General features: G+C 45.7%; 1 protein-coding gene across 3 annotated transcripts in view; it reads left to right on the forward strand.

Moving 5' to 3' along the window:
• The window catches only part of GNAS (GNAS complex locus), a 157,780-nt gene that overhangs the window by 45,050 nt on the left and 96,799 nt on the right, over positions 1 to 15,931 (forward strand). For 2 of the 3 annotated variants that reach the window (XM_086474950.1, XM_086474949.1), the window contains exon 1: positions 14,392 to 14,541. The exons of the other annotated variant lie outside the window; for it this stretch is intronic. In XM_086474950.1, the coding sequence (XP_086331076.1) occupies positions 14,403 to 14,541 (139 nt within the window). In that variant the 5' untranslated portion in view covers positions 14,392 to 14,402. Of the gene's footprint in view, positions 1 to 14,391; positions 14,542 to 15,931 lie in introns of those variants that run through there. 3 annotated transcript variants of the gene reach the window in all.

Genomic DNA, 15,931 nt, shown 5'->3' on the forward strand with positions numbered 1-15,931 from the left:
TTTTAATGGGAGTTGTGGCTCCTTGGCTGTTCTGAAATGTTTTATCCCAGCTGCCATAGTTGCTTCATGAGGCTCCCTCATTTCACACTGGGCAGTCCCCAGGAGAGCAGGGCAAAATGTCCATAATTTATGGAGTTCTGGATAGGTGATATGCTAATTGAAGATCTGCATGTTTAGAAACTTAATATTCTAAGTATGCATTTTCATAAGTGTGACAGAGTAGCTTTTCACATTATAGTAAGTAATAGACCTTTCTGCCAAGAAGAAATTGCCATTTCCTCGCAATACATTGCTGTGTTGCTGCAAAGGCCATCAGACAGTAGAGGGAGCACAAGTTAACAGTCACTTTTCCCGGTGCCATGGGATAGCAGCACTAATTGTATGTAAAACAGCTAACAGAAATGTGAGAAAGAAGTAGAAGGGTGAAAGCCATGTTGGTTAGTAGTATACTGGAAGTGGATGAAAGGGCTGGAGGGAACAGGTTAAATGCCTGAGTATTAGGGAATGAGGAGCTAAATATGGCATCTTAATACAGCACATGGCGAGAGGCCAGATCTGTTAGTTCATAGCTCCTAACCTGCTTCCAATATTTGGGTTTGAGCAGGATTAAAAACCAGGAGGGGATTTTTTTGGGGTTCTGGTTTCAACAGCGATGGAATCTCTGAAGAGCAGTTTCAGTGCTGTGGCATCCAAACCCCAATTCTCATCTCATGGGACCTTAGGATGCAACATGCAACCCAGCATCATTTCTTCAGTCCGTCTGTACCAAACATTTGGTAACTGTGCTCTACAAACTAATGTGTGTGTGTAGCTACAAAATGTAGTTAGGTGATTGTAGCTCTCTGGAAATAAAACGTAACACTCTGACAACTGATGTTCATATCAATAATAGTGTGCGAATTTAGCTTCTACCCCTGGTTTAAAAAATGCAGCATCTCCAAGGTATGAGTTTCTCATGCTCTGTGTTAGACGTGTTTACATTACTCAGTATCAGAGCTAGGACAAGTTGCTAAAATATAAGGTTTCATAAGAATCAGCTGCATTAATGACTTTGTTATAATTGTGGATATAAATGACAGTGACATTTATATAACAGACTTTCCAGTATAAAAGCCAAAATCTGTTGGCTATAAACACTCAGAAAGCTTTACCGTGAAAAATTATAACAATCAGGGGTTAGATATGACATTTAGAGAATATGTAGGGCGAGATGCATGAATCCCCTGCTTTTTTCATTGCCTTTTTCCAAGTGGAATGACTTGAGCTGAAGTTAACTTTTTATTACTTAAGAAGATTATATGGTTCATAGAAAAATAATTCAAACTGCTTAATTTTTAAAGCTTTTTTAATAAGAAAACTTCAAAGAGGTTCATTTTAGAGTAGGATTCAAGTAATGTAGGTAAGGTAGTTAAATTTTCCCTCACTGAAATGTAGTTTGAAAAATAGACTTTCATGGCACCTATACAAGTATTTCTATAGATCCTTATCTGTAAGAACAGCAACGTATTTCTTTTTTTTTAATTAAAGATCATTATAATTGCTAATGTATGACTGTTTGGGGGCATATGTGAGTCAAACTGTGGTTTTGAGAACACAGTTTTTGAGAACACCTTAACCTTCACCGAATCCTTCACCCTGTGCTGTAATGTCTGTGCTGAATTAAAATACAGGCCTGTGTTGGAGATGCCCTATGTCCTTGCCAAGGAGAGGAGCACCTCCAAGAGGATAAATGAGAAGGCTGGGAATCATTCAGAATAACTGAGGAGCAGGATTTCATAAGACAGTGACCGTTTTGCAGAGAAGATTAGCAGTTTGGGAAAGGAACAAAACAAAGAACCTTTGAAATCAAAGCAAAGGGGCAGAAGAGGAGGTTCAAATTATTTAGGGAAGTGATGCTCTCTCACAAAGAAACAAAACTTTCTAGAGAAAGCAGATGCTAGAAATGGCATAAACAGGCCAAATTCAAGCCTGTTTGGTTTCTTTCCATGTATTTGCTCCTTGCTTATATGTTTTTGTTAACTTTTTTATTGGGGGGTTTTTTTGAGTGTTTTTAAATTTTTTTTTTTTAAGACTTAATGTCTCTATGATTAAGAGGTTCCTTTGCTAAGCCTATATGGCTTTCTTTCATAGCCATTTAAGGATATAACTGGAAAACCAGAGTTTCTCACAGCTAGTATACCCTAGGGTAATGTACCAAAAAAACTGTCTCCAGAAAATTGTTCCATAAGTGTTGATGTGTCCAGATAGTGGCTTACACCATGGAGTGCTCTTCAGCTTGGGTCTTCAAAGCTAGTCAGTAGTGATTCATTCATGATGTATATCTGTCTAGACATGAGAACTTGATGCAATAAAAAGGTTTCTTACTCAGGTATTAAGAGACTGTAACAATTACATAATTGTTACTAGGGCAGGAGGTCTCAAGTCATGGTAGATTATTACTGTCATGTCTTGCCCCATCTTCTTCTCTGCATGCAGACCAGTTTGGAGTGTTTGGGTCCAACCACTTCTCACCTGAGTCATTTGCTCCTGCTTACAGATTTCACATTGATGCTTCTATAAAGAGGCCTCCTGTAGGACAGTCTTTGGGGCAGTGGGATCCTGCAGTCCATTGTCTTAGCCAGTGAAAGCACTGCTTCAGTGCTTCATGTTTTTAATTTCATAATATAATCTCAGTTTCAACTCTCTGATAATGGGAATTCCTTGTTTCATCCTTAGGCAAGGAATTTCTTAGCCTTTTAAACTTTACTCTTGAACAGTACTAAGCAGATACAGATCACTGAAAAATAGCATTCTTGCAAGTCTTTACTGCATGGTCTGATCTTGTAGCTTGCATATCTTAGACTGGGTCACTATCCCTATGCCCATCAGCTCTTTGTGCCTTCCCTCTGATTAGCGTGGCCAGTGTGGGCTGATGCAATCTCTTTCATGAAGTCTGAAGTCCATTCTTTCCAGCTCCCTTTCTTCCCTCCAAGCCAGCTTTTAGGGAGGAGAAGAATTAATTCTTGTTATTTCTAGGCTGAAAGCTGGGAGATGGTCTACGCTGGTAGATCGGTTTCTTCTTTGTGGCCATCGTCATTCAGCTGAGTATGGAGTTTCTCCAGCAACACGAATGCTTTGATCCACCACGGAGGGTATGATACCAAATAAATGTAAACAAACCTTACAGCCAGCATGATGTTCACAAAATAAAAGGGGTTATCATTTTGGTGGAGAACTATTTTTGATGTGTTACAATTGCCTTGGTCCCTTTTGCCTGCCAGAATTGTGAATTTATAAATTCCCTCACTAGTTTCCTCACTCAAGGAAAGCAAAACCAGGAAGCTTAAACTCCATTTTTCTTTCAAATTAATATTAATGGCAAATGTTATGAGGTACTTGCTTAGCTCTGTAATAATACATGTCCATTCATGAGATGGTCCAGACAGAACAGAGGATTAGAAATACAGAATTTAAGACTGAATTTGAAAAGGCAGCACAGGAACTTCAGGCCCCAAAATATCCTCTAAAAGTTTGGCTTTATTTCACGCTGTCGGCCAGGGTTCTCCTTACAGCACCACGATATTCATAATAAAGAAATAAATTAAATCCACCCCTTCCTGTATGCCTCACAACACACAGCGCTGTGCGTGCTCAGCACATGTGTAGTTTTGATAAAGAGACATTATCGAGCCTGAAATCATTTTAAACAAAACAAATAATGTGGCTGCCCAGCACTTCCTCTGGAAGTAGTTCCTTGGACAAATCTTCCTTAACTCTCACATGTATGGAGTTAGTATATATATCCCTCAGTAACACCAATTCATAGAAAGAATGTTTCAGAATAAATGTACGGCTGTGTATTTTATATATAGGGTGTGAAATGCAGCTATGCAGGAGGGCCCTGCCTTCAGCCTGGGATTGCCGGTGCCAGGAGGGACTCAGCACCTTCCAGATGCCCCACAGCACAGGGTAGGCAGGGGGTGTCCCCGTGCTGTCACCCCAGAGCTGCTGGCTGAGGGCAGGGCGGGTTACCAGTCACTGTTCTTGTTTATGGGCTGGCAGAAGAGCTGCAGCTTGAAGGAGGCAGTGGTGGTGGCAGCAGAATAAAAGCCATTGGATCCCCTGTCCCTTGCAGCATCCCTGGGTCCTTGGCCATTCTGAGGGCAAGGTGGCTTTCCATCAAAGCTCTTCCGCTGACATGGCTATGATCCGATAGAGCAAAGGGGAGGGGGGCTCTCCATGTGCAGTGTTGCAGAGTCTTCTTTCGTGCCGGGTTTGCGGGGAGCTTGGTCACTCGGGGCTGACACCCAGAAAGTGGGTAGCAGCCTTCAAGGCTGCTTCAGGTCCCAGGGGTGGAGTGTGCTCCTCACCTCTGAGGACCAGGGGCTCAGCTGCACCGCTTGCCCTCTGTTTACATAGTGTAGACTAAGCTGTAAAAAGCCGATTGCTTCAGAAGTGAATAGGTCACTCTTAGACCAGAGAGCATGCACAGAGCAATGGAAAAACAAATTCGTTATTGTAGCACCAGAGAGCATAAAGCAAACCTGGAGGTGACCTGCAAAAGAACACAGCACCGGGTTTCTGCCCTGTTTGGTGCTTTATGGTGTACAAAGAAAGATTGAGAAGTGTGCAGGCATTTTTTTTTTTTTTTTTTCTATTTTCAAAATAAAAAGTATCTTTGTCTGGTACTTTGAATGTAGCAAGCATGCTGATTCTGGCTTTCCCTGGTTTTGCTGGAGGGCCTGCGGGAGAAGGACTCAACTGAATACTAGCAGCTTTCTCAGCGTTTTCATTTAAGAAAAACAGTGTTAAGACTTTGAACAGAGCCTATTTTTTTTCATCTAATGTTGCTGAGAATGTCTGAGTTAAAGAGGTGTTAAGAAAAGGAAGACAGACTATTAAAAAAAATTGCTTCCTTTTTGAATAATTATTTTATGATGAAATGTGTAGCAGAAGGGCTTAAAGGTCACCAGTGAGATCAGGGCCCCTAAGTTCTCGATACTGTGCAGACATGTCGGAAGTAAACAGCTTGCAACCTGTATGAGAGAGGCAGATAAAAGATAGTTGGAAAAAGAGGCACAGAAAGGGGAAGTGGCTCGTCCAAGGTCACGCACGGATCGGTGACTGTGCTGGATCGAACCATCTGCAGTAGATCAGGTCTCCTGGATCCTGTTCCCCCGTTTGATCCCCACGCTCGTCTCTTCTCCATTGACATTTTGTGAGTGTTCAAACAAGCCTCAGCATCCACCTGGGCTGGGTCCATAGGAGGGAATAATCCTTCACCTTTGCTGGTTCTAATGTGGCAGAGGCAAAATCCCAGTGTTGGACTACAGATTCTGACCCAACCTAAGGCTGGAGCTGGGTCCACACCTCGACTCCTGCCTGGTTCCAAGAGCCCTGCCAATGGATGTCTTTCCTGGCTTTGCCTGAGATAAAGCAACAAGGGAAACCCTTCATTGCACACCTAGAGACTTAGAGGTAATCAATTGTTTTATATACATTTCTAAAATCTAAGACACAAGAAAATGCACAACCCACCAGAAAGACTTATTTAGAACACGGGGAAGGGGTCTAAATTCTGCAACTGCCCTAGGGTGTGTGGGGCACTCTAATTTAACATCAAGGCACTTAAGAAGTAATGATGCTGTTAGTTTGCCAGACAGCTGGATTCTTCCAGGAAAAACAGGGTACAAAAGACCCCTATTCTATAATTGTGTCTGTATGTAATTTTAGGATATAGGCTTAACATTCTTCCATCTAAAGAAAAAGATGGGAGAAAATATCCTTTCTGAAAGGGAATGCTTTCAGGCCTTCAGCACTGCAGAGACAGAGGAGCGAAATCACAGTTCTCGTTTCCTCACAGATCATCTCTAATAATGGCTCCTGGTATTGAGAGTATTGTGGTTTGCTAGCACTAAAATGTAAAGTTATTTTGAGCGTGAAAGCCTGAACATTGTTCTATTTAAAAAAATGTAAAAGAAGGAGAGGAATGTTTACAGCACATTAAAACCTGTGTGACAACTTAGCAAGAACTATTTTAACAATCCTCTTATTCCCCTTCCTGTTCCGCGCCATAAAATGAGAATGCAGTGTCAGTAATAAATAATATTAGCATGGAGGGATAGCTCACCGTGCTGCTGGAGAGCAGGCTGGGTCAGGCTGAGCCTAAGCTACGCTCAGCCCGGGCTCCCACCCTGCTCTGGTGGGAACCGGTGCTGGTGCCGGGCTGCTTGGCTGCCTTGTGTGCTAGGACGGTGAAGCCAGGAGCCTCTCCTCCTCTGCTGACCCCCTCGGCAGGAGAAAGGCTTGGGAGTTCCATGCTTCTTTGCAGGAGCTAACTATAGCCTGGTATTTAGAAAACACAGCCTCTACTACTACTGCCTCCGTGGGGTTTGTGACCCAAACGTAACAAGGATTAAAGCAGAAGAATTCTCTATTAAAAAGTTTGCAGTCGGGGGTAGGTCTGCAGTGAATGTTGACAAATACTGAAACTAAATCTGAGAAAAGGCTTGTTCCAATTTTTTTTTTGTAATCGGCATTCCATATGCGTTATGCGGAGAGCTAGGATGTGCTGCTACTTCTGTTACATAAGAGGTGGCTTTTTTTTTTAATAAAGTGCAGTGCAGAATGCATGAGTAGTGAGAAGGAATATCAGGAAAAAAACCTGCAAGAAAATAAGAAAAGCTACTAGGTGAAAATCTCTTACTCAGTGTGTTATTTCCATAATTCCCTGAGTTCCTTAAAGTCTCTTTTAATGTTTCTGAGGAAAAGCCTCGAAGTGAAAGGAGGGAGGTGAGGGTTTTTTTCCTTTGGTTTAAAGGAACGTCTTGGTTAATTCTATTAGTAGACTTTGGGCTTGTTTTTATTTAAAAACAAAACAAAAATCCCTCTCAAGTTTAGAATCTCTGTATGGAAAAATTCTTCTTCTTTGCCAGAGAGGGAAGTATCTCCTTTTCATTCTGTTTGTTTTGGAGTATCTGTACCTAAGTGTTTTGGTTTTGTTCTTTATTGAATACATTAGCGGTGCATTAATTTCTTCCTGACAATGCTCGTTTCAGTGCATTCAGACAGGCTCACTCTTTCCCGTATGACAGACAAACTTGTCGTTTTACTTGATGACCCTGCTTTGCCCTCCCTGGATTTGATTGATCATGGCTTAATTTCCGACCTTGTTTACCTTTTAATGCTTTTTAAAGTGATTTTTGTTCTAGCCGCCCCAAAGGAAACAGCTGAAAAAAACCCACATTGGATTCTTGCTCCAGTTCCAATCTGTTTGCTTTGTTTTTCCTTTTTCGATTGTTGTTTGGCTTTAATATGTTTGTTTCTCCTTTAAACGGGCTTGAGATTACTCAAGGGTTCCTTGTTCAGCAGGTCAAAGGGTAACTTGGAGACTTTGAAACCGTCTCCCTTTTTATCACCAAGTTTCGTTCTTCCAAGAGTCCAAAGGATTCTGCAGGACGATAGCTCGTGGAGGATGCCTCCATCTAAGGAAAGCGTGAGCAGCAGACCTGAGTCATTGCAAGAGGCCACAGGAGCCCTTTTGTGTTCAAAGCAGATGGAAAAACCAGTGATAGAAGTCTAAATCAAAACCTTAATTAATCCTTATATATAACTAATTAAAAGACTAAATTTACTGGGGATTAAACACATTGAGATTGATAGGTTTGATACTCAACTACCAGTCACTTCTACGGCCCAGGATGAAAGCCCACAGTTCTGTATTTCTAAAGATAAAAATTTTCACAGACTTCAAACCAGAGATGTATCAATACACAAAAATATACAGTGTGTGCTATTAAAAAATGTCCTTTAACTGAAAGAGTCAGTCTGTCCCAGAGGTAATCTCTGCTTTTAAAACAGGGAAGTCTGTTCACACTGCTCAGCCACAGTCTGAGCCTACACCAAAGGAGCCTACACTACCCAAAACAAAGTGTTGGGTAGTGTAGGCTCCTTAACAAAAATCACAGCTACTTCTTATTTCTGCATAAGATTTTAATCCTCAAAGGTGCTATGCACAGGGGAAACTTTTCCTGCACCTTTCTAATATAAATTCACTCACTGTTTATTTTTTCCCAGTACTTTAAATCCTTTGAAAACCTTAGCTGGAAAAAAAAAAAAAACAAAAACCAAAGCACCTCTAAAATCTTAATTTCTTACAAAGATATACAAAGATAATAAATTTCAAGTGAATCACAGAGTGGAGAAGAATGTATAGATTTTTTTTTTTTTAAAGAAAGCAGAGTATGGACATTATCCTACAATAGCATATATTCAGCTCTAGGGGAATTACTGGGTTGCAGTTTCTCAGTGAAAAAAGATTAAACTGTCTTCCCCTTGAGAGTTCACCTTGATGTGATAGGCCGCTCTGACACAAACTCTTACGAGTGGAAGAGTCTCACAGGTGTGAGGACTAGGGAGACGAGATAACGGAGATGCATGGCTGTATCTGCATTTTCAGGTTTGTAGTGAAGTGACCCATAGTTTGTTGTTCAATGATCCGCTCCTTGACAGCTTTAAATCAGAGTATATTTCTGGTTTGTTGGGTTTTTTTTTTCTCCTTTTCACATGTCCAAGCTTAGCTCTCTTTCAGTTCATCCTGATACCATAGAAGGGAATGCTACAAAGTTTACAGTCTAGGTTTTCAAGTGGAAAGAGTCTAAAGTAAATCAGAGATAAAGGTGTTGCTATAAAAACCATTTGTTTCATGTGTCCCCAGATTAATTGAGCTCTGTATCCTTCCATGAAAAAAGACTTGCTGAAAACAGGCTGTTTCCTACAAACAGAAACAAAGGAAATTGTACAGTTAGATCACCACTATCGCTTTTACTTTTTGACTATAAATTTTGACTTCTCTGCTGTGTCTCCTCAGCTGTGGTAGGAACTGAAATACAGGCTATTCCAGTGGCAAGGAAGGCTGGCAACCTCCTCAAAAGCTGCGGTGCCATTTCAGTCTGGTTGCTAAGGGATGCTCAAGCGTGATGTCATCTGTATTTTCTCTTCCAAATGAGCATATTGGTTTGGTCACAAATCCACCCCCCCAGTTCACAGCCAAAAGTTTATGAGGTCATGTTCACTGTGGACAGCGTGAGCCCGTAAGGAATTGTATAACTGTCCTGTCTGGAAACTAATTAACCTTTTTTTTTTTTTTTTTTTCTGGAGGCTGGGGCATCCAAAGTGCTCAGTACGTTCAACTTACTAACAAATGCGAATTGTTTGCAGTAGGAAATACGGGTGTTTGTCACCTGGAGGATTTGGAAGGCACCTGTGGTGTAAGATGGACATCCTGATCTGGGTCTTACAATCACCTGTAAAAACAAGGAGTAACTTGAGTGAATTCAGAGCCTAACTCTGATCTATTGAGAGTGAAACGTCACCATTGTAAGCAGAAAGTTTTATCCATTCAGTTACAGAAAAGAATGGAACGACGTGAAGTGTTTGTCTCGGAAGCATTTTTTCAACAGGCTCAAAATCTACTCTGTTAAGAAAAGAGTGACTCTGAAAACAACTCTTGTATCTACATTTTCCAGCCAATGTTTGTGAATTTTACAACAGTATTTCTTTGTCTCTTACCTATGCAAGTGTGAAGATCCTCATGCACAATAAGGGAGACTACTTCAAGGAAAAGGCATTAAAATATATGCAATGGTCTGTCAAAGATAAATATATTAAAATGGGAAAAAATCTTTTTCTTGAGTTCCTTTTGAGAGATGATACCGATAGGTATTATATGTACATCTTAAAAGGACAGGAGTTTATGTATATAGGGTGCGGGAAGCTTAAGGGACATGTACTTGTCCACAAGTTCTCTCACACTTGTACTGTTATTGATAGTCTACTTTTACTTTATTTCTGAATCTTTTTAACCATTTGTAAATCAAGCTAATATAGTTGTCCTAGCTGGGAAGAGTAAAGTCCACATAAATTATGCACTTCAATAGGACTACTCAACTGAGTAGAGTACTTGTTTATATACAGGATTGGGCTATTGTTACAGTTCTCCTCTCAGTCACAGACACCAAACAGTAGTTTTGGGGGCAAAACGTGTGGCGAGAAAATGGAGAAAATGGAGAAAAGAATTGCAATAAAATTCCTCTTTTGAAAAAAATTAAGAAAATTAAGAGACCTGATGATTTTCATTAGAATGTAGTAGAAGGTAGGCCAATGGGACTAAAAAGCCATTAACTAAAGTTATTAAATGGACTGAAGTGGAATATAGATATATGGAACTTTCCTATACACATCCCTCATAAATACTCCACTGAAATATTATTAACTTTGAATTTTTCTGCTGCCTCTCCTTGTGAGATCTTTCCTGGTTTGAGAAGTGAAACAGAATATTGTTTCACACTGCAAAATCCCCTGTTCTTTTTGTGAAATCCTTAAGCTAAGATGCATGTTGGCGTCTCAGAGTCTTTGCATTTACTTCAGACTGAAAATAAAAAAGCGGCAGAATCTGAGGCTGTTGGCTGTTATATTCAGACACAGAAGGAGTATCAATGAATTTGAATTTCATCTGTAAGTGTGCAATGCTCAAAATCTTCTGGGTGTAAACTCTTATCTCCCATTAATTTAAATAGTGCAGGATTGAGTCAACAGATGTAAGTCTTCTAATGTCTCTTACAGCCACTTCCACATTCATGTTACCTTGCATTTTTTGGAAAATATTTCTGCTTAACAGACAGCAGTGTCCTTTAATACCCTCTTTTGAGTATTTTCAAGTCTCAAAGAGTTAAGTCTTTTATCTCAGAGGCACTATGCCAATACATACAGTTACTTCATCTTTGCATTTATTTGTCCTAAGACTGCAGGTTCTTCAGAAGTGAGCTTTAATTTTAAGGTGAGTTAAGGGTCAGATTTTGCCTGCAGTTACCCTTCTGATGGCAGGAGTCTCGTGAAACTGGAGTTCACAGATTTTTACAAGATGGAAGCTAATGCAACTAGTTCCAATGAGAAACCAAATTTACTCTAAAGACACATCATCAGCATTGTGTTATTTAAACAAATAAAAAAGAATGAGAACAGCTAATGTGTTGGTATGGTTGCTTTTCAAATAATGCTGTCCTAATCAGACAGAAAAAAAAACATGGCAATTTGGTGGATTTGTGAACTATGGTTGGTGCCTTATGTCCTGCTTCCTGTCATATTTCAGAAGGACAAAAAAAAAAAGTCTTTAATTGCTGATAAGTTTAACAATTTGGGAGTTTCTGTTTTCTGTAGCTTTTGACACTTTCACACTTTAATAACACTTGTAATACAAGAAGTTAATTCTTAATTCTGTCGTAAAGTAGCTGAGCATGTTTTCTCTTTTCAGCTACCTCATGCTTTGTTCAGCCCAGAGACAGAGGCACAGGGTGTGTATACCAGGAGGGCAGCAATTCCTGGGCCCCAGTGCCCTGGCTGACGGCTGTTAGAGTTTAACCTCACAGAGCCCGTCCCGGTTTGCGTTTGGGACAGGGATGGGTGTGCGCTGCTGGACAACGGCATGTCCACAGCAATGACTCCCTTGTCGGTGCTTTGGCATATTTGCTGCTCCCCTTTCCCTACACTAATGCTGCTCACCGTTCACCAAGATTTTAGCCTTTTGTGTATCTCCAGCAATAATTTTTATCTTATTTGTGTATCCCTTCGTGTTTGGAGCCTGAGATAGGCTCCCTTCCCCCCCAGCTGGGACCCAGAGGGAAGCAAAGCCTGGAGCCTGGAGGCTGGGGCAGATTTTCCCTGCTGCATGAGGTGGCAAATACTGGCATTTCTGCATTCTCTTCATGCCTGTGACTGTAAAAAAGCTCTGAGGTTTTATAATTTTCAGTCCAAATTCTGCTTTATTGTGTCTTTTATGCCTTGTAAACTCCACAGTTAAAATATATTTGAATAATGTGTATTACATGGAAACAATACAAATAAATAAAAGACCCATAAAAGATACAAGGAATTTATAATCTTTGCTTCAGATGAATCCGGGATTGCTGAGCCAAGTCTCTCTAAGACCTTTTAAAACTGCCTTGGCCTGAAATAACACCTGGAGAAGTCAGTAAGAGTCTCTCCACTAACTCCAGATCTCTTAGGCTCTGTGTTCCCCAAAGCTGTGGCATTTAAGAATAGACTGAAAGTGCCAATAACTCATCAAAGACCAAGATTTGGTGGTGGTGGTCCCTGTGTCTTCTGAGGTCCGCCCCTCTTTCAGCAAGGGCAGCTAAACAGATGTTATCTGATGGCACTAACTGTGACCTTCTCGTTGTTTGCTCTATTCACATAATTATTTTACTGTAGGTGATTCTAAATATAGTAACTGGCTGATGTAAGAAGGTGTATTCATGGGAATAGTGTTGTCGATAGTTGAATTTTGCAAATGAGGATAAATAATTTATGTATGGTAAAGGGCATTTCACTAATCTCAGGGGGGTAGAGAAAAACTACCTGTGTATTTTAGGGAACTGGGTTTTACAAAGAGCAAAGCGCTAATCTTTGTTTTCCAGACGTAGCTGATAAGCGTGTGCATGACAACTCCTGTGTAATGTATGTAATGAGGTTTCCAAAAAAATATTTTAGAAAACCAAATGGGGTTAAGATAGCTGGCAAAACCATACTCAGAAGCAACCGCATGCATCAAGCTGCACTCCCCGGGCCCACCCAGCATGATTTGGTGGCTTGTTTCCCGCTGTCCCACCCCCCGGGGGCACCGCACGGGCTCGTCCGCGCCCGCGGATCGCGGGGTGCGAGGAAGCTCCCAGCGCCCGGGAAGTGTATTTGCCCAGAAAGACCCCCATCGGTAAAAATAAATTCATGCACCCCATCGTCTGCAGGATCGTTCTGTTGTACGTCAGGAGTCGGATATTCAGAGTTCATCATTTGAGAAAATGTGTAAATATATACATACAGGAGTATTCAGTACACTAACTCCTGCAGTAATTATTTTCAAGTGTAGTATGAAGTGCCAGGGGGCACGGCTCCGTTAAAATTTGTTCAGAATTATATTAACTTAAACCCCACCTCCCGCAAATATTTTCTGGGCCGCTTTCATCCCCAAAAGCCTTTCCTAAAGACTACTCGCCGGTACCCCCGCGCCTGACCCCCCGGGGGGGGGAGCGGGGAGGACGCCGTTGGTTCCAGCACCATGCAGGAGGCTCCGCAGCCGTCCCCGCTCCCGGCGCGGCAGCACCCGCCGGGGAGGCGCGGAGCGGTGCGGGCCCCTGCGCCAGCGCGGGCCGGGCGCGGCGGCGGCGGGGCCGGTTCGAAGAGGGCGCCGCCGGCGGAGCGGGCTGACGCGGCTGTCATGTGAGCGGCCCCGCTCCCAGGGTTCAGTGTGGGCCTGCTTGCCCCACCCCGCCGCTCCGCCGCCTCGGTGCAGCTCAATAGGGGGAAGGAAAAAAAAAAAAAAAAAAAAAGGGAAAAAAAAAAAGGGGGAAGGGAAAAAAAAAAGAAATGCGGGAAAGAGCAGGAGAGATAAGACGGGGAAAAATCCTCCCGTGAAGGACAGGTTTTGCTCGGGGGGGGCGGGGGGCAAACGGGCTTTTTTTTTTTTTTTTTTTTTTCTCCCTCCGCTCCCCGGTCGCTGGAGAAGCCAAGAGGATTCAGCCGCCTGGAAACCTAATGTGAAAAAGCAGCAGCAAGGAGAGGAAAAAAAAAAAAAAAAAAAAAAAGAAAAAAGGGGGGGGGATTTCGATTGGACCCCCCCGCCCCGGTGAGGGAGGAAGGACCCGCGGCGGCCGGAGGGCGAGGAGCTGCGGCGCCCGGCGAGGGAAGGGGACCCGACCTCTGCTGAGAGCCGGGGCTGCCGTCACCCCCTCGGCGCTTCTGCCCGTCGGCGCGGGGGGAGAGGCGAGGAAGAGACGTTTCCCGATCCTCCGCGCCGAGCATTTGGGGAGGTTTCCGCGCCTGGAGCCCGTGCCTTTGGATCTAAAGAGGATTTTTTTTTTTTTTTTTGGGGAGGTGGCACTGAAGCTGGATTTGTTCCTGTGCGTGCGGCGCGGGGGGGGACATTTCTGTTCCCTCTAGAGGAGCCGGCGGCCCGGCCGGGGGCGCGGAGATCCCCGCGGATCGCCCCGCATCGTGCCCTGCCGCCACCCCCCCCCGGGGAAAGGTGCGCTGAGGGGATCGGCGCGGGGCTGAGCGGGGGGGCGGGGAAGGAGAAGCAGCTGCAGCTGCCGGGGAGGAGGCCCGGCGGAGCAGCAGCAAAGTCATCGCCATCGGCCCCCCCTTGGCTGGCTCCGGGCTCGGCTCTCTCCATGTCTCTGGCTCTGGGCAGCGGCCGCCACAGCAGCGAGTAGGGGGGGAGGAGGAGGAGGAGGAGGAAGAAGAAGAAGAAGAAGGAGGAGGAGGAGGAGGAGAAGGGAGCCCGGGAGAGTGCCTCCCTCCCTCCCTCCCCCCGGCAGCCCCGGCCGCCTCCCGTCCCCTCGCCCCGTATCCCCTGCCTCCCCCTCCCCAAGATGGGCTGTTTAGGGAACAGCAAGACGGAGGATCAGCGCAACGAGGAGAAGGCGCAGCGGGAGGCCAACAAGAAGATCGAGAAGCAGCTGCAGAAGGACAAGCAGGTCTATAGGGCCACGCACCGGCTCCTCCTGCTGGGTAAGGGGGCCGCGGGCAGCTCGGCGCCGGGGCAGCGGGCCGGGGTCCTGCGGCCGTCCCCTCCCCGCCGGGGGGGAGGGCGGCGGGGCCGCGCACCGGCCCCCTGCCCAGGCACGGGGAGGCCCGAGGGAGAGGTGGGGCCCGGGGGGGAGCGGAGCCGCAGGGCCCACCCGTTTCGCGGGGCCGGGGGGCGGCCGGCGAGCCCGGTCCCGTGGGGATCCGCTAGCGCCCGGGGTGGTGGGCCCGGGGGCGCTGAGAAGACCGGTGCGGTCTGGAGGAGCCTGCCGGGCTCCTCGGCCTGGCAGCGGCGGGGAGCTCTCGGGCACCACCCGGGGCGCCGCGGGAGGGGGGCCGGGGGCAGGCCCCGCAGGTACGGAGCTGCGGCTCGGGGCCGCTCTCCGCCCGCGGGGGCAGCGCCCCGCCGCCGGGGCAGAGCGGGGGAGGCAGGCCGGGGCGGGGAGCGGGCCTTGGTGCCCAACGTGAGGAGGTGGCCGAGGATGCCGGGCCGGCCGCCGGCGAGGGGCGCGGGAGCGTCGGGCCCGAGGGGGAACCTGGGAGATAAACAGGGCAGGGCGGTGACAGGGGCCGCGGGCCTGCCCCGGGCGTGCGGAGCGGGGAGCAGCTGCCGCGGGGAAGGCCGGTCACCGCGGCCTGGCAGGAGCTGGGGGCCGGGCGGGGGAGGGGGGGGGCGGGCGGTCGGGGCTCGGCCGGCCCGAGGCGCTCCCCTCGCCGGGGGCTGAGACAGGGGTGTCGAGGAACGTGCGGCCAGGCCAGGGAGAGGAGGAAGAGGAAGGGAGGAAGTCGGGGAATCGTTTGGGGGAAACTGAGGGAGGATGTCGGTCCCGGAGGGAAGCGCAGCGGCCGGCGTTGGGGCCGAGGGAGCTCCGTGCCTGCGGCGGGGGGAGCAGCGCCAGGGCCGGGCTGGGAGCGGGTCGCCGTCCCCCGGCGGACTGGTGACGCTTACTTTTGTCCCAGGGTTAATGAAGGTATCGCGGGGTGGGAGGAAGGGGAACGTTTGTAGCTTGGTTTCAGGTATTTTTTCAGCGGTTAATTTAGGTTACCTGCATGTGTCATGTTTTTCAGGAGATGCATTTAGAAATGCAGCTTACGGCTTCAAGGAAGGGGAAGGTCCAAAACCCGTTCTTGGGGACAACAAGAAAATGTTTGTCAGACTCATTGTTTCAAAGTGTTTTAAAAGAGTGTTTTAAAATAAGATGCAGTTAGGAGATCTCGGCTGTTTTGATCACGCCGAGGGACTGCTTGTGCACGTTAGGCAGGGGTTTTAGTGCGGAGCAGAGGCTAGGCCTCCGTGAGCTGACTCAGTTCTGGTGTGAAACAACCGTAACTGGGAAAAAAAAAATTTTTTTTGGAAGGTTGTGAATTTGGAATT

This window comes from Leptosomus discolor, chromosome 17, assembly GCF_034619465.1.
Source record: "Leptosomus discolor isolate bLepDis1 chromosome 17, bLepDis1.hap2, whole genome shotgun sequence".
NCBI classification, from domain to species: Eukaryota; Metazoa; Chordata; class Aves; order Leptosomiformes; family Leptosomidae; genus Leptosomus; species Leptosomus discolor.